Source organism: Lissotriton helveticus, chromosome 9, assembly GCF_964261635.1.
Source record: "Lissotriton helveticus chromosome 9, aLisHel1.1, whole genome shotgun sequence".
NCBI lineage: Eukaryota > Metazoa > Chordata > Amphibia > Caudata > Salamandridae > Lissotriton > Lissotriton helveticus.
Genome location: NC_136070.1, coordinates 871,957,779 through 871,979,803, shown reverse-complemented (window position 1 = coordinate 871,979,803; position 22,025 = coordinate 871,957,779). Strand labels below are relative to the sequence as shown.

The 22,025-nt window shown below is 42.8% G+C and overlaps 1 protein-coding gene across 2 annotated transcripts in view; it reads right to left on the bottom strand.

The window, feature by feature from the left end:
- Positions 1–22,025, bottom strand: part of LOC144783023 (cytochrome P450 2G1-like) — a 278,934-nt gene that overhangs the window by 250,636 nt on the left and 6,273 nt on the right. For both annotated transcript variants that reach the window (XM_078662211.1, XM_078662212.1), the window contains exon 2: positions 13,390–13,607. In XM_078662211.1, coding sequence (XP_078518337.1) covers positions 13,390–13,560 — 171 coding nt within the window. In that variant the 5' untranslated portion in view covers positions 13,561–13,607. The remainder of the gene's footprint in view (positions 1–13,389; positions 13,608–22,025) is intronic.

Here is a 22,025-nt window from a genome sequence, read left to right as displayed (position 1 = left end):
GGCTCAACTGGGTGACGTACCTTAGAGGCGCTGACAGCACTGCCCTCCGAAACTCACCATGGAGAGAAACCTCCAGGGGAATGTGGGCTTCCTTGGATGAGTTCCTGGACCCCTACGAACCCCCGTGAGCAGACCTAGCTAAAGGGGCCAAATGGCCGTAAACAACACCCCCACAAGATAAGTACAATAACACGAAGGAAGTAAACTTCTGGTATACTATGTCTTCTTTTCCTTCCCTTATTCTCTATTATTCTCTATCCTTTCTCTTCTCACTCATTCTTATTTTCCTAGCAGAGACAGTGGAAAGGGGGCCAGCCAAACATATATGCTATGTAACTGTATTGCCAACAAACACAGCCAGTTTAGGCTGCCACCCTGTAACGACAAAGCGCTGATGACTATATGTTGTAAAAATCAAGAAAATATGTTGAAATAAAAAAAAATATATATATATATATATTACCTACTGGCGGTCGCCAGTAGGTATATATAGTTAGGATTTTTTCTCTATGGGATTTTTGAAAATTCTATGTCTAATAACTTTGGCGTTTGTGGACGGAATTGGCTGAAATTTTCAGGAAAATGGCACATTTTGTTTCTGAGCAGCCCTTGAAAATTTGGGGGGGGTTCGTCAAGGGGGGGCCGAGAAAAAAGGGGGGTCCCAAAACGTGTTTTTAACATTGAGTTTTCCATAGGGCGGTTGGCCTCACTTTTAGCCCGAACGGCTGAATGGATTTGCATGAAACTTGGCAAAATTGTAGGGACTGGTAGCCCGATGTGCCTTTTGTAGGTCTCAATATATGTGCTACAGTGGATTTTGAGAAATTAACGTTTAAAAAAAGATATATATCTGTAACAGCGGACCGGGCAGCGCTCCAGGACGCGTACTTTTCGCGCAACGGAGCTTTGTGAAGCGAAGCTGATTGGTTCTCCGGCGTCTGTCAACATTCCAAACAGTCCGTAGCGGCCGCCATCTTGTCTCTCAGTAGGATCGAGAGACAAGAGGAGGCGAAAGCGAAGGGGCAAATGACCATAAGGGGGAATAGTAGATCCTCGCTGACCCCCTAGGTTTGATGTGGAGGTTTTAAAAGGGCCCCGTGGGGCAAAAAAAAAAAATAATAATAATAATCGAACGGCTGAATGGATTTGCACGAAACTTGGTAAAATATTAGGGACTGGTAGCCCGATGTGCCTTTGCTAGGTCTCAATATATGTGCTCCAGTGGATTTTGAGAAATTAACGTTCAAAAAAAGATATATATCTGTAACAGCGCTCCGCTTCGCGTAACGGAGGTTTGCGACGCTGATTGGTCATTCTGTCACTGGGCTATAGTTGGGCTACATCTGGCTGATATTTGGGCTACATTTGTTTTTTTTCGTCTCTGGCGGCCATCTTTGGGCTACATTGGGCTACATTGGGCTTCATTGGGCTTCATTGGGCTACATTGGGCTCCAACATATATATAGGCCAATGTAGCCCAATATATATCTTTCAAAGTTAATTTTCGTAAAAACCACTGGAGCATATATCTTGAGACATAGCAAAGGCACATCGGGCTACCAGTCCCTACAATTTTGCCAAGTTTCGTGGAAATCCATTCAGCCGTTCGAGCTAAAAGTGAGTCCAACCGCCCTATGGAAATGAAGGAAATGAATGGGTAATTTGTAATTAGCAAATAGCTCATCGCAAACTAGGAATGGTAAAGAATCGCTATTTATTCCTTAAAGTTCGCTATTTAGGAAATGCAAAAAACTTTGATGATACATATGGCGGTTCATCTCTAACAAGATAAGAAGCATAGGGATAGATTTATGATGACTGGCGCATCACCAGGGATGTGTTAGTCATTCTGTGCCGCTGTTCCGTCACCTATGGTGTGCTGCATTTACAATGCGGCGCATCATGGGGCAAAAACAGCACAGATGCGTGATGTATCTGTGCCGTAAAGGTGGCGCATTGCTGGAGTTGTATCGCAAGTGTGATGAAGCTCCAGCAAGGGTCGGGGGTGCCCCTGTCGCAGGGTTTCTGTTCTCACACAGAACTGTGGACAGAGGATTGGAACCTCGGCGAATTAGGGTGTCCCAAAACTCACCTTAGTAATCAAAAACCGCTTAGCAAGCTAGGTACAGTGTCACATTGGATATAACAAACTCTCAATGTTTAGACAATCCAGAATATGAACTTATAGTACCTCAGGATACGTGGAACTCATGAACACTCGGTCGTTATATATTTCTTAGAAACCAGAACATGGAGTTAAGAAGAACACATGTGTATTTGAAATGTTTATTTACTAATGCCGTCTTCTCAGGCGTAGTATCTTAGATAATACAAGTACACATATTATCAGTAGCAAAATTACCAGCATAGTTACTAGTACATAAAAAGCGAATGGTGACAGTATGTTAACATGCTGTAAATGAATAAGAGTTAGCAACACTTATAAGCAGCCGCGGGCCGTGGAGGGAGTTACGGTGGGGCAGGGAGGCGGGGAGGGGGAGGGGCAGGGTGGAGAGGGCTCCACCCTGCTTCTCCCCCTCCCCGCCTCCCTGCCTCACCGTAACTCCCTCCACGGCCCGCGGCTGCTTATATCTCACCCTCCCTAATACACATATGATATTATTTGCTAAGAAGGTCTCTTTGTGTTGGTTTAGGGCGTGCCCATACTTTAGTGTCTTAGATTTGAAGGAATCACATCAGCATACACCAGCTCTCTCTTCATGTGAACCGCATCAAGTGTTGTGTATGTGTGTTCGGCAAAGCAATATAAAACCCGCCTCATGCCCAGAATTGGCAGAAGTTGCACTTATGTTATGAGTATGAAGTCGTGGAGATCAGACCTCATAACAATTCTGTATCGTGTTGTTCTTGAAACTTTAGCACTCGCTGTACAGATATAGTTTAACAAGCAAAGCAGATAGTAGAGCAATAACATATTATTCTCATGTAAACCACGATGAACTACTAGGTTGAAAGCTAAAGCAACAACTAAGTGTCGTGTGCAGAAGTTGCAAAAAAGGAAAAATGGCGTTTAAACCGGTAATGAGCCCATGCTAACTTAACACGGTGTAAAGATATCCAGGACCTAGATGACACCTCCCCATGATCCGGAAACGAACTGAATAAGATAATAGAAGTGCCATCTCATGAGAGCAGATTGCAAGTTTATATGTGGACGGTCCGCAAGGTAAAGCATTAAAAACTAGGAAAATTTAATGCTAAAGAAAAATAAAACAGCCAAGTACTTTATCGAGTCTTAAGCCAATAGGCAAGGTAAATAATAAAAACTTGACAAATAAGTCAATGAATTGTCAATGAAATGCTAGTACTCAGCATATCAAACATGAAAAAGGTCTATGACATAACTGTGTATGCAAAATAAGCTGCAACAGCCTCCAATAGGAAGTCACCGTCTTCATCCGAAAACAGTTCAGCCATCCAATTTAAAAGCGGAAAAGAACATATGTGCTCTCCCAGCACCGGATCCTCTATCACCATCAGAGGACAGCTCGGTGGGTTTTCAAGAAAGCTCTGTTCCAAGAAAGACTGTGTTGCCGCCAGTAAATTCCAGGGACCAATTAGTCCATGCATCAATGCCACAGCCATAATCCTTTCGCCAGGACAAACCAACTCGTGAGTAATGATAGGAGTCATCAGCTGATTAAAGTCGACGTCAGGAGAAACCGGTCCGCAGAGACACAAATCAATGGCCCAATCGAAATCACAGGTCAGGCAGTGAAATACAGGCTGGACACAGGTGAAGTAGGAGAATCGAAAAGATAATCCATATGCCGTGCTTAATATTGCCAACGGCATTGTGCCATAATATTCTAGCATGCGATTGCGGAACAGTGTCAGCAGCTGCAGGGCGGGAGGTTGCATAGGAGGGACATCCATATTTAAAAATGTAAAAAAGCACAAGAGCGTCCGCTGGTAATGCAAGTAAAAATGGCAATCCACGAAGCAGAGTGGAAAAAATACAATGAAAGAAAGCAGGGATGACTCCAAAGATTTTCTCAAATGAAGTCACGAGACCACTGGTAACAACTTTAAAAAAGTGCGCCAGGGCCTTTGTGGAGGATGCGTTAGAGATAGTCCGAACCATCTTGCTGAAATGGAAAGGCAAATCTGAATTGAAAAGGGTCTGCACCTCTGTACGGGTGTTCGCTATGTGAAGCACGAAAGTTTCACGGGCCGAACTCAAGGCCACCTCTCTCTGAGACAAAAGAGCTCTTATTCTTGCCATGCCGTTGAAATCTGCTCCCAAGGTTGGTATTTGTGGCGAGATTGAAAACTCCCTATGTTCATGTGTGGGAGGAAATAGAACATTTCTGCAGCAAATAACCCGTTCACTTACTGTTACGATAAAAGGAATACTTTTAATTAACCCAGAACAATCTTCATTATTGAGCATCAAATAACTACCATTTTCCAACAACTTGAACGTGGGGATGATAGCAGGAACTGGCGTGCCTTGCAACACGCAAGCCATATTTGGTCGGTGTTTGTTGCATGAACCGTGTAACTGTATGTGCCTACACATTAGTGAATGATCTGGCGTCTCAGTGCATTCCTCTCCATTCAGATAAACTTCTTGATCATCTTTGAAACATCTGTATGTGTATGGAAGCGACCAGACCTCATGAAGAAAAGCACTACCTAAAGGTTCATAACGACCTATTGGTATATATTTCATACAATTTGAAAACTTATATAAAGCAAAAGGCAGCGTTATTAAACCGTGGATAAGGCACGTTGCCAAAAAACCCGCAATCCTCTGCTGATGATGTCACTGAGCATGTCATGAATGATGTAATATGTGACATCATCAGCAGTGGATTACGGGTAATAGTATCTCTAGTTTACTCCCCTATAGCTGTCTTTCTTTTAACATAAGTGTCTGTTTCCTTCCCTTATACTTACTGTTTTTGGTTCGCTTCCGGTTCGCGTACCGGCGAGCGAACTGGGAAGCGAACTAAGAGAAATAGAGGTTGGCACAGTTCCAAATATTGTACCAATTTTTTAATAACGGGGAGGTAGTTCTGAAAAGAACTTTTTTTTTTATTGTTTTTGTTGTTTTATTTATTTTTTAATATTTTTCGGAACATTTTTGTACTTTTTTTGAATTTTTCTGAACAGTTTTATATTTTTTTGGGTTTTTCTTGGAGGGGGCAATGAAAACGATTCATTGTAAAGGGCTCAACAGGAGCAACAAAACAAAAAAAAAGTATTTATTATTTTGGGCGTTTCGTACAAACTTGCATATGATAGTCAATAGCTCTGTTGATCAGAGTGATGCTTCTTTCTCCGTAGCAAATGAATCCATCGCAAAATACGCAGATGTGTTTTACTTCACCAAATTTCATTTGTATATTTGGCACCATCTCCCTGCCCTCTGGTCCCGTTACTTCCGGTACAACAGATCTTCTGGCCATAATAGGGAGATTATCTAGGTCGTTCCGAAACTGTGCAGCACTGTAGTTGTTAGGATGCCACCTAGTCATATGGCGATGCATTGTGTAGTTTCCGAAACTGTATTTTTTCTCGGTTCCTCTGGACAGTCTATCTTGACATATAAGGCAAGTTACGTATCTTGCATTTACTTTTTTCTGACCTTTGGGAATTTTAAAAAATTGCCAAATGAAGTTTTCTTTCCGGTGAGACGTCCTGGGCTGCTCAGGCAAAAACTGCCTCTCTTCGTGCTCGTCGTCCTGTTCCTCTTCTTCCTCTTCTTGTTGAATTATAACTTGAGCAGGTGGTCCACTCTTCCTTGGATGTGGTGGAGGTGGTGGGGAAGCACCAGCTGAAGCTACTAAAGAAGCCATTGCTCAGTGATCACAAAGGGTCTTTCTCTCACAATGATGAAAGTCAGAGTGAGGAAAGAAGGAGGGATTTTCATCATTTGGGAAAAACAAGAGTTCTCAACCAATGAAAAGTGTTCATTTTAGATTATATGACCTAGTCTTACATCATTAGGAAACCAAAAGTGAAATGAACCAATGAAAAGTGTTATTACCAAGTCACATGACCTGCTGTGTTTACGTTAAGCGCTTTGCAGGGCCTCCCGGTTTGCTTCCAGAAACCTGCGCTTTGCGACTCGCTTCGCGTACCAGTTCGCTAACGTAGCACGTCATATGACGTATCACGCGACAACGCGAAACGTCATGCGGACGGGAGGCGTCACGATGTTGTTTTCTAACGCGGCAGTTGCGGTAAAGAAACGTTTACCGGCTCGCGGTCTATTTCGCGGCATCAAGGTCAGCTAACGGGAAGCTTCCCGATTCGCGAAGCGGGAACGAAGAAAAAAAAATATTTAAAAAAAAATTATTCATAAACATATAAAATATATTTTTGGATTTAAAGAAAAATACATTTTACAGCTACAGATATTAGCTGTTAAAAAACCAATGAAATTCACTGAAAAAACCATAGGTTATAGACCATATATAGTTAGGAATTAGCATTTACAAAACCTTGAAAATTCACTGAAAAAACCATAGGTTATAGACCATATATAGTTAGGAATTAGCATTTACAAAACCTTATTTTACTCACACAAAACCATTGAAATTCCATATATAGTTAGTTGCACTAACTATATATCGCGCACCCGCAATCCACTGCTGATGATGTCACATATTACATCATTCATGACATGGTCAGTGACATCACTGATGACATCACTGATGACATCTCAAATGACATCACTGATGACATCACTGATGACAACATCCAGTGACTGTATGTTTCTGTAAAGTTAAAATATGTCTTACATATTGAAGAATGAGTGGATGTATAAGTGTCTGGATGAAGGATTTAGTAGGTGCATGACTGACTGTATAAGTGAGTGATTAAATGTGTCTCACTGAGTGCATGGGTTAGTGACTAAACTGTTTTAAATTGTGCATCATTGTGTCTGTTGTTCTGTAATCTGATGCATGTGTTGATCATTAGCTATATGACTAACTATATGGGTTATTGATTGGTTGGCCAAGTATTTGTATGGGAGACTGAGTGTGTGTGTGGGTGTCTGGGAGGTGTATGACTCTGTGCATAGATGTGTGAGCAGTTGATTCACTAGATGTATGGGTTCAAAAGTGCATGTGGAAACAGCTGTATGGGCGGTTGACTGTGTGCATGAGTGTATTGGTGAGTGAATGGATATCTCAGTGCTACATGTCAAAGTAAGTACATATGTAAAACACAGTACATGTGATAGTTGACATATATAAATAACTGTGCATAAGAGCCAGTGAATGTGTGAGTGGCTGTATGGATTATTGTGAACTTGTATCAGGGATTGTATAACAGAGTAAATATGTGTTATTACATGTTTCAATAAGTAAGGTGTGTATAACTATATAGTTGAGGAAATGGAGGTGTGATTGATTCTTTGCAAGACTGACTAGGTGTGTGAGTAACTCCATGGATGAGTGACAGTCTGTGAGTGTCTGTTTACACTGAGTGTATCTAAGGTTATATTAGAGTCTGAAGAGGTTCATCGTATCATCACATGAATGATGTCATCAGTGATGTGATCAGTAATGTCAAATGAGATGTCATCAGTGATGTCATCAGTGATGTCATTGAGATGTCATCAGTGATGTCATCAGTGATGTCACTGACCATGTCATGAATGATGTAATATGTGACATCATCAGCAGTGGATTGCGGGTGCGCGATATATAGTTAGTGCAACTAACTATATATGGAATTTCAATGGTTTTGTGTGAGTAAAATAAGGTTTTGTAAATGCTAATTCCTAACTATATATGGTCTATAACCTATGGTTTTTTCAGTGAATATATATATATATATATTTTGGTAGCAAAATCAGGTGTAGTTGGGGAGCAGTGACCATGTAATCCAAGGCCATGGTGCCTCTCCCCTGCTTTGCTATTGATTTGTGCAACACACTTTTTAGCCTCTTTATGTGGCTTTATACAGGCTACAGCGAAGATATTCATATCTATGTACAGCATGGCACTTCCATTCCTGTTAGTTCTGCTGATTTTGCCACTACTTTATCATGCTCTTAAAGTTCTACGCTTAACAGCCAAGTGTCAGATGCTGCTCTGTAAAAGACATTCACTCATTCATTAATTTAGTCTGGTAATTTATGGTAGTTTTTTTTTTACGACTGTTACGACTTTTTTATTTTAAATGATTGGCAAATATGTAACTTCCCTTTTTCAAGGAACTATATTTGCATGATGCGGAAACATTCAAACACATTCGTAAAGCAATAAGTGCTTTCAAACAACTCACCCTACTGCCACTGTATTCACCTTGAACTCTATCCTAAAATGGACAAATTACAACATAACGCCTTAATGTCAGAAAAACTGAAATAGCTCACGATTGGTTACTCTAGATTTCATCAAGGTTTTGACTGTTAATGCATTCCAATCTACCCAATCACAATATTGACAAACTGAAGAAAGCTATCATATTAGATTCATCTTAAATTCAATTCACCCTTGAAGGTACACATTAGTATATTTGTGACCATCGTGGTATTTTGTGAACTGACCTATGCACTAATGAGTCGTTTGCGAAATACTAGATCATATTCAGTTGCAAATCTACCCACCTCATGAATGTTAATGAGAGCCACTGTCTACTCTTAAAAAATAATTGTTTCAGCATTCCTAAATAGGAAGGCGTCCCTTGCGGACCCCATCCCATTTGTGAATGGGTTAACACTACTTTTCAGTAGTTGCCAAAATATGACATACCATTTGGAAGAGAAGCTACAAGATGCCTGCAGACAGCTAGCTCTGTATATACTATACCAAAAAAGAGGTATAGTGTGCACAGAGAACAATGAGTACCAAGAGGTATAGCGGAGGATAAAGTAGATAATACTTAACTCTTAATTTACTGGTAGCGGGGCTGCGCAGTTCGGCTTATCAGAGGGCAGTGTGAATGCATTTGTTGTACATACTCATACAACCCAGGAACTCCAATTCAATGACTAACTCCAAGCCAATGGTTGTAACAATATTACTTTAGTTACTTTTATTTAGGAACCAAGTTGAAATCAGTATAGGTAAGTGGGCTTTTGAATAATGCAATACTTTCAATATTATTGCCAAAAGGTTTGTATAGCATCAAATACAACTTTTCATGTACATAAAATAATTTTCAGTGTGGAAAAAGATTCAGGATAGACAGTTAGTGCAATACAGTGAGAACACAATGCAATTTTATGGGAGAGAAAGCACGTGAGTAACTTACAGGTAAGTAATCAGTTTTCATGTTCAGTCTCTGGGGATTTTGGTCAACATTGGGCAAGGTACTGGGGCAGCCAGGTGCAGAGGTTACTGGGCCCAATGTCATGCTATGTAGGCCGGGAGCACATCCATGAGGAACTAGTCACAAGTTAGTACCTGCGGGTCAGGGAAACAGGCACTAGGGGTTGAGAAGAGCACCAGAGGGGACATCAAAAAAACACAGATACTGCACCACCAGTGGCATAGGAGTGGCTGGGTGCAGAGTACAAAGGAGGCATCAGGCGCCCAGTTGAAAACAATGGAGATCTTCGGTTGAGGGGAAAAGGCTGCAGGTTCAGGCCAGAGACTGGTTGAAGAAATCCAACGACTGGAGAGGTAATGTGGGATCTTGGGGGATGCCTGGGCACCATTGCCTGGGGGCTGCAGGTGCAGTAGCATCTTTAGGCGTCAGGGTTTTCGCATTGGATCCAGGCTGTAAGCGTTGTGGGGAAGTGCAGGAGAGGTCATCCAACGCTGTATCCCAGGTCAGGATCGTTGAGGGTAATTCACTGAATCAGTGGGATACCTTGTCACAGGCAGTAGGTGTCAGGTAAAGAATAGTGCTTGAATCGGGGATCTGCAGTCCTGGGTTAGCTTCCTGTTGTACAAATCTGGTGTCCACTATAGACAAGAGTCTTTGTTGAAGACAGTACAGATCCCAGAGGTTCTTGGAGGTTGCTGGACGCGGGCCACGCCAGTTTCTTCTAGCAAGGTCTCTGGAGGAGGAGACAGTCCGGTAGGGCTTAGGCCCAGCCAGTTATCTTCTTCTCCACTGCTGTGCAGCTCTTTGGTCCTTCCTCTTCGTAGGCCATCGTATCTGAGTAACAGGGTTCAGGGTAGCCCTTAAATACTACATTTAAGGGTGTTACTGCGGTTGGAGGGTAGTAGCCAATGACTTGTCTGTTAGGGTGACTACACCCTTCAGATGCCCCCTTGGCTTGGGGAGGAGGGGCACAGCCCTATTCAAATTGGGCCTAGTTCTCCAAAATATGAGGAGAAGTTTCAGGTGAGAGTTTCACCTCAGCTTCTGGCCACCCCAGGGGTGTGCCAAGCCAAGGAAGAAACTCCTACATTGCTTACTAATTTTCCCATCTATCCTACTGCCAAAAGTGGGGTCAGGACAGGGGGCAGGCATCTCCACTAATGTAGCTGTCAAAATTAGGGTGACACCAAGGGAGAGCCTTTGAGGCTCACTGCCTAATGTTGCTGTTCCTGCCAGGGCGAGGTAAGAAGCACCCCCACCCAGAGCAGGCTTAGTTTCTGACCTCGCCTAATTAGGTCAGAAACCTGTCTGGCGGTGTCTGGTTGGCAGGGACCAGTAACCCAATACAAAAGAAGTCCTTCGTTTTTCAGGGGGCATCTCTAATATGGCCTCTGAGTGCATTTCATAATAAATCCAACACTGGCATCAGTGTGGGTTTATTATGCTTAGAGGTGTGTTGCCAAACTACTCAGTCTTCAGTAAAACTGTCATGGAGCTGTGGAGTTCTTGTTGACAGACACCCAGCCTATGCACTCAAAATGGCTTCACTGCACTTACAATGTCTTTGAATGTTACAGTCACTGTAGGGGCACATTGCTCATGCAGCTATGCCCTCACCTGTGGTATAGTGCACCCTGCCTTACTGTAAGGCCTGTCAGAGGGGTGACTTACCTATGCCACATGAAGTAATGGGTGGGCATGGCCACAAGGGAGGTTTGCCATCTTCTAGTTTAGTCACAACACATAGCCTGCAATGGCAGTGTGTATGTGTTAGGTGTGAGGCCCTTTAGGGGCACAATACATGCTGCAGCCCTAAGGGACCCTCCCTGGTCATAAGGATCTTGGCACCATTGGTGCCTTTTACAAGGGACTTAAGTGGGCCAGAGGTGTGCCTACTGTGGAAACGATGGTACAGTTTAAGGAAAGAACACAGGTGGGGCTTCGTTAGCAGACTCCCAGCAGACACAGTCAACTTAGCATCACGTATGAGGCAAACGGTTAGGAGATAACCGTGCAAAAGGGGCTCTTTCCTACAATGCCCCATCAAATACCACACCGAAATCTATTTGTAAGCATAGTTACCAATTCGGTAAACACTTTTTGAATCAACAAATGTGTTTAGTACATCCCCTTAAGGGTTCTATCATTCACGAACACTCTGATTTACCAATTCGAAGGGTTTGTGGCAGCTAAGGCTTGATACATCTCACCCGAATCTCCTCATATCTTCTATCTTCCTCATCCTGAATGAATTAATAGCATGTGCAACAAATCTGTCCTCGCAAATTGGACAGTTGCAAATTCCTGCTCGAAAGTGCTGACACAGTGTTACTAAAGAAAATATTAGTTTTTCGAAATTGGGATGCATAGCTGTATTTCTAGTTGCAGATGCCACAATAGGCAAATGTTCAAGTCCTCATACTAATACCTTGTTACAGAATGCTTGAATTCCACTTCTGTTCCTGATTTATACATCTGTATGCAAAAATGTTCACTTCCTCTCTACCATTTCACCTTCACTCTTCAATCAAATAACTGATCAATGTTTCTCCCTGGGATAAAATGGGTAGCCTCGTATCAGAAATAATATTTTCCTAAATAATGTGAAGTAGTGAAAAGTTTAATCATCACTCTGAAAATGGAGAAATATTGTTATTCCTAAATATGTGTCCTCATTAGTTCAGCACCTGGCTTCACAGTATGTATGCAGCACATTGAGGTTCCAGTGATATATAACACTTCACAAAGTTCCAAGAATGAACATAAAAATAAAATTAAAATTAAAGAACTGAAGCCCATTCTTTTGAGCGTATTAATTGATTTATTTAAATACATTTCTAGGATGTCCTTTAGGAATTCAATGAAAGTATAGTGAAAAGAGACATTATTCAATTTTTAAGATATTATGAATTATATTTTACGAAAATTGGATTTTGGTGCTACTGGGGCAACAATGAGAATTAACCATTGTTGTCATTTATATATGTCTACTTTAAATTGTACACATCACTATAAAAAATTGGGAATGTTTGTCAAACATCTCCCAAACGTGTGTTCATTACTGTACATTTCCCTCGAGCTGATAAGACCAGGCTATTGGCTCTTCTCTTCCCAGGGAAATCCTGTAGAATCATTAAAATAGGGAAGAAGAAGGTCATTTAGAAATAGGTTTACCAGCTTCCTATGGCTGATGCAGTGAAGGCATTGCATCCTGGGCGCCACTAAATGTAGAGTTGTCTGCCCCTGAAATGGTGCTGCATCTTTGGTGGAAGCCACTCAAGAGGAATAAAGAGTGCAGCAGCAGATCTGTCTTTGCCATTATTATTTCCTAAAGCAGGGGGTACTGTCCTGTTTTAGAAAGAAGATAACTTATGCCCTCATGAGCTGGGTGAGATATTTTGCCCATTTTACTTTCTGAGACCCCCATGTATGCACCACGTATGATATGGTGGACTTGGACAGAAATTACGCCAATGGGAATGCTTTAAAGAAGATGTTATCTGGTCTAATGCCAGAATTTTCCTGATGGTGTGTGGCAGATAATTTGTCAAAAAAACAACCCCCATCTTTCTCTCACACACACACACACACACACTAAATGTGGCGGGGGAATAAACTTTTGAATAAAGACAATCTTTTGAAGAATTACCTCTCCAAATTAGGTATTGAGTCTCTACACTTGCCCAAGAATCCCAAGAGAGTTAATGAAGAAGATATTAAAACAAATCCCCAAACATTTTGGAATCTCTGGATGGTAATCATATGCATACGCATTGTTGAGATAAAAGAACTGTTTACCTGATTTGAAGACCCCCGACTCGTTGAAATGGAGTGATTATGAGTTTCAAATGTTTTACTTAGAAATGTATGATATACTTCCCAATACTTTTCCAATAATATATCAGGATCATTTGGATTCACAGTTGAAAGTGCAGATCAGTATTGGATTGTCATTGACTATGTATTTGCAAGCCTGTAAAAAATTATTTTTTGAGTGGGCACCTCTTTCGGATTACAATTCTTTTACCACCCACCTTCAGTTGCAAACATTTGTAGGAAGCATATAATCTATGTTTTGAGGAACCATATCCCTTAGAAATATTCAGAAATACACAAACAAATTAAACTTACTGCCAGCAGCGAGCTCACAATTTTCCCGCTCTTTATTTGGAGGAAGTTTCCAATTAAAGGTAAAGCAAACGGTCCAGGGGGCAGATTGAGTTTCTTGTTCCAGGCATTAATTAGAAACAGGCAGGCGAGCCAGGCAATGAGCAAGGGAGTGACTATTCCGAAGAAATCCATTGTGTTACGCGTTGATTAGATAAAGTTTTTATTTGCAGAATTACTCCCTTTAAAAGAAGAATTAACAAAATGAGATATTACGACAGAAAGGCATTGTAGAAGAACAGTCACAAAAAATGATTTGGGCTGAGCGTAAACAAAATAAACATTCTGCTTGAATTGTTGCACAAAATTCACAATGTTTGCTCTTTACGATTATGTGAGGCTGACATGACACCCCTAGCAGGTCGTGCAGAGAAAATGAACAAGCATTGATATAGCCAATAGGTCTCGCCTTTGGGACATTATAAGTGTTCAGCCATGCAACAGTTGATGTTGGGCCAAGGATATTGTGCAGCATAACTAAATACTTATAAGTTCACAAAGGTGAGACCTACTGGATATGCCAATGCTTGTTTAATGTAACTGGTGCTCACGTAAAGCAATTGAATACTTTCGGGTTGAGTTCCCGCTACATTATAAAAATTGCAGAATGCACCATGAAGTAAAAACAAAGCCTTACCATAAGGAATGACAAATAGATAGATACCCATTTACTGGCTGTTTTGTACAGAGTGAAACTGGAAAACCTTGATAAGTCAGAGCATCCCTGCTTAAATTGTGTGATCTTTGGCAAGTATTTTATTTCACCAAAACTCTTTGTTCCTTCATTATCGCGTATGAAAGCACTTTCGAATGTGTGAGCTCAGACTACCAGTTGTACTAAACTATCAAGTTTAATACGTTTTTTAAGTAAAGTCACAGCTACCACGTGTTAAAAGTAATACAATTTTTTAACTTTGAAGAGACTTTATCATATTTTATGTGTTTTTTTGTATGAAATACATAACACATGTTAGGGGCTCACCTCGTGCACGGGCTCTAAGATCCAAGCCAGACCCTTAACTTGGCTCTGGCTCGGCTTTCCCTGTTAATTTGTTGGCTCGCCCACCTCTAGCATCTGGGCTGTATTCTCAGGACAGAAGTTAAGCTACCTAGCGAGTTAGGAATTTAGTTGATGATCAGTAGGAGTAGGAGTCCAGAGACTGATTATCTGATGTACTTCATCACTGTAAATGAGCTTGCGGGAGCAAAATGGAGTCATGGGTGCGGTGAGTAAGGGAAAAGGCACACCAGAGAAAGCTAGAAAACACATGAACTTTGATGGAGTGCTGAAACTAACAAACAAACAAAAATAACGTTTTTGGTAAACTAAATTATTTTGGCAAGAGCACACAAGAACCAACTCTTGAAGAAACTGAAACAAAGTGTCCAAGCAGAAGCTGCCTGAGGCCAGCTCCCTCAGCTTCTCTTTGGCATGGCCATTTCCAGGGCGCGTGCCCAGTCCCCAACAACTGGCCTTTTTGTGTGCTTGAGCTGTAGCGTGGTATCTTGTTACTCACTGGCAGAAGCTTGCAATTATGTTGAAATAAGAGGGGCATGGTGAGGGAGCTGGGAGAGTTAAAATTCAATTAAAGTAAAAAAAAACATAAGAGGACATGTGGATGGCGCCTGGCTTGATAAACGACATGCCTTGTGGAGCATCATTTTAAAATCCTTGCTACATTTCAGAATGCCGGTTTCTATTTCAACAATGGGACACTGTTAGATTTGAATCAAAAATAGAAAAGAAGTCCAAAGTAAAAATTCTATCAAAAAGTATGTGGTTGCGTTATGGTCTACACTCACTAGTAGTGTACACCAATCACTGTCTATGAATCACAAAAGTAAGTCCAAATCCTCACCGCTGACCACCAATGTTAGATTTGGGAGTCTCTAGTTGGCATAGGTAGGTACCTGTAGCAAATCGGGACCCTTGCGTCTAGTCAGGGTATGGGGCTACACTCCTAAAATAACCCATGCTCACCCATGCTCACCCCCTTGGTAGCTTGGCACGAGCAGGCAGGCTTATCTCAGAGGCAGTGTGTAAAGCATACAGTAATACAGTGACAACACTACAAATGAACACCACACAGGTTGTATTATAAAATTAGGTATTTTTATATAGACTTAATACAAGACCAAACGACAAAAATCCACAATACTGTACTCAAAAATAGTCTCTAAAAGGTTATAAAATAGCTCAGTTCTCTCAAGTTGTAAATGCAATACTTTACTCTCAATGTACCTTGAATACGTAATACAAAGAAAACAAAAGGGTCGCAGGGGAGTGGATGCGTCGGTTCCTTACTGCTGCGCAGGGGTGTTGATGCTCGCTTCCTCACTCTCTGGTGAGTTGATGCGTCGGTTTCTTACTGCTCTCCGGTGTGATGATACAAGATGGCACCTCGATGCGATACTCTTCTCCGGTGTGATGCGACAAAAATGGTGTCTCGGTTGCGATGCGACAACGTTGGTTTGATGCGGGCACGCCCGACAGCCTGCGGCGACTCAATGATCTTTGGAGCCACGACAGGCCCTGCAATGCACTTCTCCGGTGATGCAACAATGTCCTCTGTGGCAGCGTCCTGCTTCTCCGGTGATACGCCGCGCTTCGGCGATGCGGTGCTGACAGCGGCAGCGGCGGCTCCTCGGCGAAGCGCTGACAGCGGCTACATGCTTCCCAATGTTGCATCGTGCTTCCAGCTCCCAGCGACACGCAGTCTCTCAGAAAGCCCAGCACAACAGCAGTCACTTCTATTCCCAGCAAGGGAATTCAGGGGGGAGCTGGTTGGTGAATTATTGTATCCCTGAGACTTCAGGCAGGAGGCAAGCTCTAGTTCAAGCCCTTGGAGATTCTTCTCCAAGTTGATAGAAAGCACACTCAGTCCTTTTCTCCTCTCTTTGGCAATGAATCAAACACTGCATGCCAAACCCACAACACACAGCACAGGTGTAGGCTCCTCCTTCAGCTTCCTGGTTCTTCTCCTCAGGAAAGATTTGTCTTGATTCCCAGAAGTGATCTAAAGTTCTTGGGTCTGGGTCCCAATATGTATACTATTTTTCCCTTTGTTCTCTAAAGGCAGAGAGGCCTTTGCCTAGTACAAACCAGTTCTTGTCAGTCCTGGAGCACTTTGTTGACAAGACTCCTGCTTCCCTTTCAGTGTGTGGGCCAGGGACATCAGACACACCACAGGAGGTGGAGCCAGAGTTGTGGAGGAAAGGCACAGTCCTATTCAGGTCCCAGGTACAACTCATCCCTCCCATCTGCATGCAGATCTCTCTATTCAGCCCTGTACTGACTCACCCTGTCTCCTGGAATCCCCCAGCTCCTTTCACTCAAACTCCAGACAAGGAATACACAACCTAGCAGAGGAAGGCTTGGATAGTTAGGCAAGAAAATACCTACTTTCTAAAAGTGGTATTTTCAAAAACAGAATGTTAAAACCAACTTCACTAAAAGATATGTTTTATCATTCTGAGTTCAGGCATACTAAACTCGAATTTCTACCTAGTTCCCTGAATCAGTTAGGATTATAAGATGTAATAATATAACTACCCATTCTGGCCTATGAGGAACAGGTAGCCATGCAATAGTGAAAAAAGAAAATGGCTGTAATTCAATATTTGGACATGCTACACACATCAGGGCATGTCCTACCTTTTACCTACAATGCACCCTGCCCTTGGGCCTACCATAGGGGTGACTGATATGTATAAAAGGGAAGGTATAGGGACTGGCAAGTGGGTACACTTGTCCAGTCAACATGGCAGTACCAGACTGCACACATGCTCTGCAATGGCAGGCAAGAGACACACTTTACAAGCTGCTCCGGTGGGTGGCACAAGCAGTGCTGCAAGCCCACCAGCAGCATTGGATTTACAAGCCCTGGGCACACGCAGTGTACTGTACTAGGGTCTAACAAGTAAACCAATCAAGCCAATCATGGAGTCACTAATCCATACATCAATTTATCATAGGGAGCACTTGCACTGTGGCACTGAACAGTAGTGGCATATTGCCCAGAAGCATCTAAAACCAGCAAAAACATAAGAGGAAACAGCAAAAAGTGGAAGGGAGACCCATGCCAATGGTGCCAGGTCTAACAGACACCATGAGCAAAGTTACAAAACGGAACAGAAACAGTGTGAGGGCTGTTAAGGAGGTGTATAATAAAGCAGATGTGGAAAGGAATAGAAGCAACAGGTGTTGACAGGTGGGAGGAGACAAACAAGTGAAAGAAAACATGAGCGCTTGAGTGGAAAGCATAAGGACAAAGAAAAAGGAAGCTCCTAAATTAGGAGCAGTGGATGGACAGGATTACAGTAACATATGTCCTGCAGGTTGCACTCAGATTTCTGCAGCCAGCATAATAACCCACCGGTCTACCTGATTCGCTTTAAGTACGTTTGTGATCACTTGTCTCTGCAAAGAACTGCAACAGTTTCCCAATGCTGATCTCGAGCATGTTTCCCAAGAAGGGCAGCAGGACGGGCCCTGGGGGTCGCTGGTGCGAGGGATACCAAAGCCTCTGGAGCTCCAGGAGCAGCAGGAGGCCGGCTCCGCCCAGCAGCACCGATAACCAGGCCGTACAGTTCACCCTGGCGACCATTTCCGAGTCATGACAAGCGCACTGCTCACGCGCAGCCCAAAGTAAAACAAGCTGTCTCCCCTGTTAGTGCTATACGGAGTCGGAGTCCCAGCAAAAAGAAAACAGTTTTCAAAGTTCACGTCGGGTGAGCACTTTCTGGTCACAACACACTGATAAAGGTGATTAGAAAGTGCCGTATTGCCGATAAAAAAAAACGTGTGCTGCATAGGCGAGGCCTAAAAATTAAACCAATTTGTCTTGGGCCTGGCTTTGGTGGTGGGAATTCTCCACTCCGGAGTTAGTAATATGAGGGTCACAAGTGTCTTGGCGATGCAGAATTACCATAGACCATAGGGTGAACAATAAAAAAATGAGGCTTTACTGGGGAAATCAGTAATGATGAGTCCAATACCCCCAGTAATGCCTCATTTTTCCTCATAGTTTCACTGCTTTCAGCAAATGGAGTCCTAAGTGACACCAGAGCCATGGTGAATCTTTAGATCAAATAAGGCCTGCAATAGGAGTTATCTGCCCCATTGAAATTAAAGGGCAACTTGGAATAAAGAGCGTAATATACTAAAAACCCGGTTGCCAGATCCAGTAACAAATTATGCACCAACTCTCTGCAACCAGTAACTTATTTTGAGAACCAACCTACCTAGTACCAGATCGGTTCACAAATTAAGTAATCTTAGTGGTCACACATCCACCTCTCAAATGGATATTAATATTAATTTGGCTGGTCACAAGTTGCAACCCACTACAATTGTCCATTATAACAGGAATGGTGGCCTGCAAGGGTCAGCAGACTACCAACCCTGTGATTGGTTTTCAAAATCTAAAATTTGAAGCCCTGACCCCAGCTCTAAAATGGTTAGGGTCCGAAGGGGACTCAATTATCTTTGGGAATCAGTTACCATCCCAAATTGGAAGTCAGTAAATAGGCCAATGATTGCGACCAATATTCCTGTTCCAGACATTGCTACATATGGTACCGTATCACTATTGGGGAAGGATGCCCCCTTACATTTGGCATCTTTTGGAGTGTTCCTCTTGTCTTGTTTGCTTTCTGACCTCCTGTTTTTGATGGTATGCTGGACTTCATTTTTGCTCGTTTAGTGTCTTGCTCGCATGTCCTGATGGTGAAATACTCTGTACGCATGCCTTTACATTGTAATGGTATGCGTGGTAAAGGCATATGCGATGTAAAAGTGTGCGTTGTAATGGTAACGGGTTGTAACAGCACTTGAGTTGTTAGAACCGCGTTGTAATGACATGTGTTGTGTTGGGATGTGATATAACGTCATATATTCTATCGTTTTGGTCTTGTTTACCGCAGATAAATATTGGTTATATTTCTAAAACTGGTGTGGTGTCATTTCGTAGTGTTTTCACTGTATTACTGTTGATTATGTGCAAATGCTTTACACTCTGCCTCTGAGATAAGCCTGACGGATCATGCCAAGCTACCAAGGGGGGGAATTGGGGTTATTTTGGAAGTGGATGCCCCTTATCCTGACTAGGATCCCTGCTTGGACAGGGTAGCAACCTGTCAGCCAGAGACCCTATTTCAAGCATGCCCACAATACACCTCTTACTTATTTACAAGAGGATCTCCAAACCCATTTTAGAAGTCGGTAAAACTTTACCAGCCCCTAAAATTGGGTTTCAAACATAGCAACTGGCACAACTTCCCTAACTCTCGGCATACGTTGTGCTCAGCACTCTAAAGGTATTCTCAACCACAGAGCTCACCATAGACTAACCTGTGACCAATTATTTGTCAGTAACCTATTACCTTTCTAATTAACCTCTGAAAAATAGAAGTTAGAATAGGCCCAGCTGTAAATCAAAGCTGTAACGTGGATTATTATAGGCGAGCAACCAGCCCCCTAATCATAATATTTACATTGTCAGAGCATGGAAGTGGACAGAGTTCGATCGAATCAGAAAGACACACGTTTGGCAGTGATTAACACATGCGCAAACATGGAACGAGTAATCAAAGAGGTGACAATTATCTTTTAGGATCTTTGCCGGGTTGACCATATGTGACCCCACCTCGCTCGTGAAGTTACTTCAAAGTCCCTTTATGGCATCAATAAGAGCTGGAATGTAATGAGCACGGACCTGCACTCCCTCGTATGAGGCTGGTTAGCAGCGAGGCCAATCAGCATCAAGCACTGACTGACAGCTGCCAGCATTGCCTGGGCACTTCTCTGTATACATGTGTCTGTTTACAAGATCTTCCGCCCTGATGCTGTTTTATACCTTTCAAATGCACATTACCAGAGCAGAAACAAAATGTAATGTACGCACAACGTGTGAATCCTACTGCCTTTGTGTTTGTTTCAGTTTCCTTTTTATACATTAACCATCCTAATTGTTTAGATACTGACTTTATTATAAAAAGACAACAAACTTTACAAACTAAAACAAGCAGATGCTGGGTGACGTGAAGCAAGGAGTGGAAGAGAGGGCATTGGGCAAGGAGGGAGATGAGAGAGAGGTAGAGAAAAACGATCGACCCACCTGACCGCTGTAAAGCAAGGTCTGACATCAGCAGATGACACATTACACAATCAAACTCCTTGGGACTGAAATGACCCTGAGGGGGACAAATATAAGAATATGTAGGAAAGCCATGAAACAGGGTCAGGAAGGATATGAAACAGGGTCAGTGAAATGAGATAGATAACACAGGTATGCACTCATTAATTAGCAAGAGGGTGATCCAAAGCCACTCTAAGTACATGTAATATTAGAAAAACAAGCATTGGCATAGCCAATAGGTCTCGCTTTTGGGACCTTCTAGGTATTTAGTTATGCAGCACAATATCCTTGGTGCAACCACATCAACTGTTGCATGGCTAAACACTTATAAGGTCCCAAAGGCGAGACCTATTGACTATGCCAATGCTTGGTGTGGTTGTGTGTGTGTGTGTGTATGGTTGTGTGTGTGTGTGGTTGTGTGTGTGGGTGTGGATGTGTGTGTGGTTGCGTGGTTGTGTGTGTATGAGGTTGTGTGTGTGTGTGTGTGTGTAGTTGTCTGTGTGTGCATGTGGTTGTGTGTGTGTGTGTGTGTGTGTATGGTTGTGTGTGTGTGTGGTTGTGTGTGTGGGTGTGGATGTGTGTGTGGTTGCGTGGTTGTGTGTGTATGAGGTTGTGTGTGTGTGTAGTTGTCTGTGTGTGCATGTGGTTGTGTGTGAGTGTGTGGTTGTGTGTGCGGTTGTATGTGTGGTTGTGTGTGTGTGTGGTTGTGTCTGTGTGTGGTTGTGTGTGTGTGTGTGTGGTTGTGTGTGTGGTGTGTCTGTGGTTGTGTGTGTATATGGTTGTGTGTGTGTAGTTGTCTGTGTGTGCATGTGGTTGTGTGTGTGTGTGGTTGTGTGTGTGTGTGGTTGTATGTGTGGTTGTGTGTGTGGTTGTGTGTGTGGTTGTGTGTGTGTGGTTGTGTGTGTGTGGTTGTGTGTGTGGTTGTGTGTGTGTGGTTGTGTGTGTGTGGTTGTGTGTGTGGTTGTGTGTGCTTGTGTGTGTGTGCTTGTGTGTGTGTGTGTGGTTGTGTGTGTGTGTGGTTGTATGTGTGGTTGTGTGTGTGTGGTTGTGTGTGGTTGTGTGTGTGTGTGTGGTTGTGTGTGTGGTTGTGTGTGTGGTTGTGTGTGTGTGGTTGTGTGTGTGGTTGTGTGTGTGGTTGTGTGTGTGGTTGTGTGTGTGGTTGTGTGTGTATATGGTTGTGTGTGTGTGTGTGTGTAGTTGTCTGTGTGTGCATGTGGTTGTGTGTGTGTGTGTGTGTGTGTGCTTGTGTGTGTGGTTGTGTGTGTGTGGCTGTATGTGTGGTTGTGTGTGTGGTTATGTGTGCTTGTGTGTGTGTGTGGTTGTGTGTGTGTGTGGTTGTATGTGTGGTTGTGTGTGTGGTTGTGTGTGTGGTTGTGTGTGTGGTTGTGTGTGTGGCTGTGTGTGTGTGTGTTGTGTGTGGGTGTGGGTGGCTGTGTGTGTGTGTGGTTGTGTGTGTTGTGT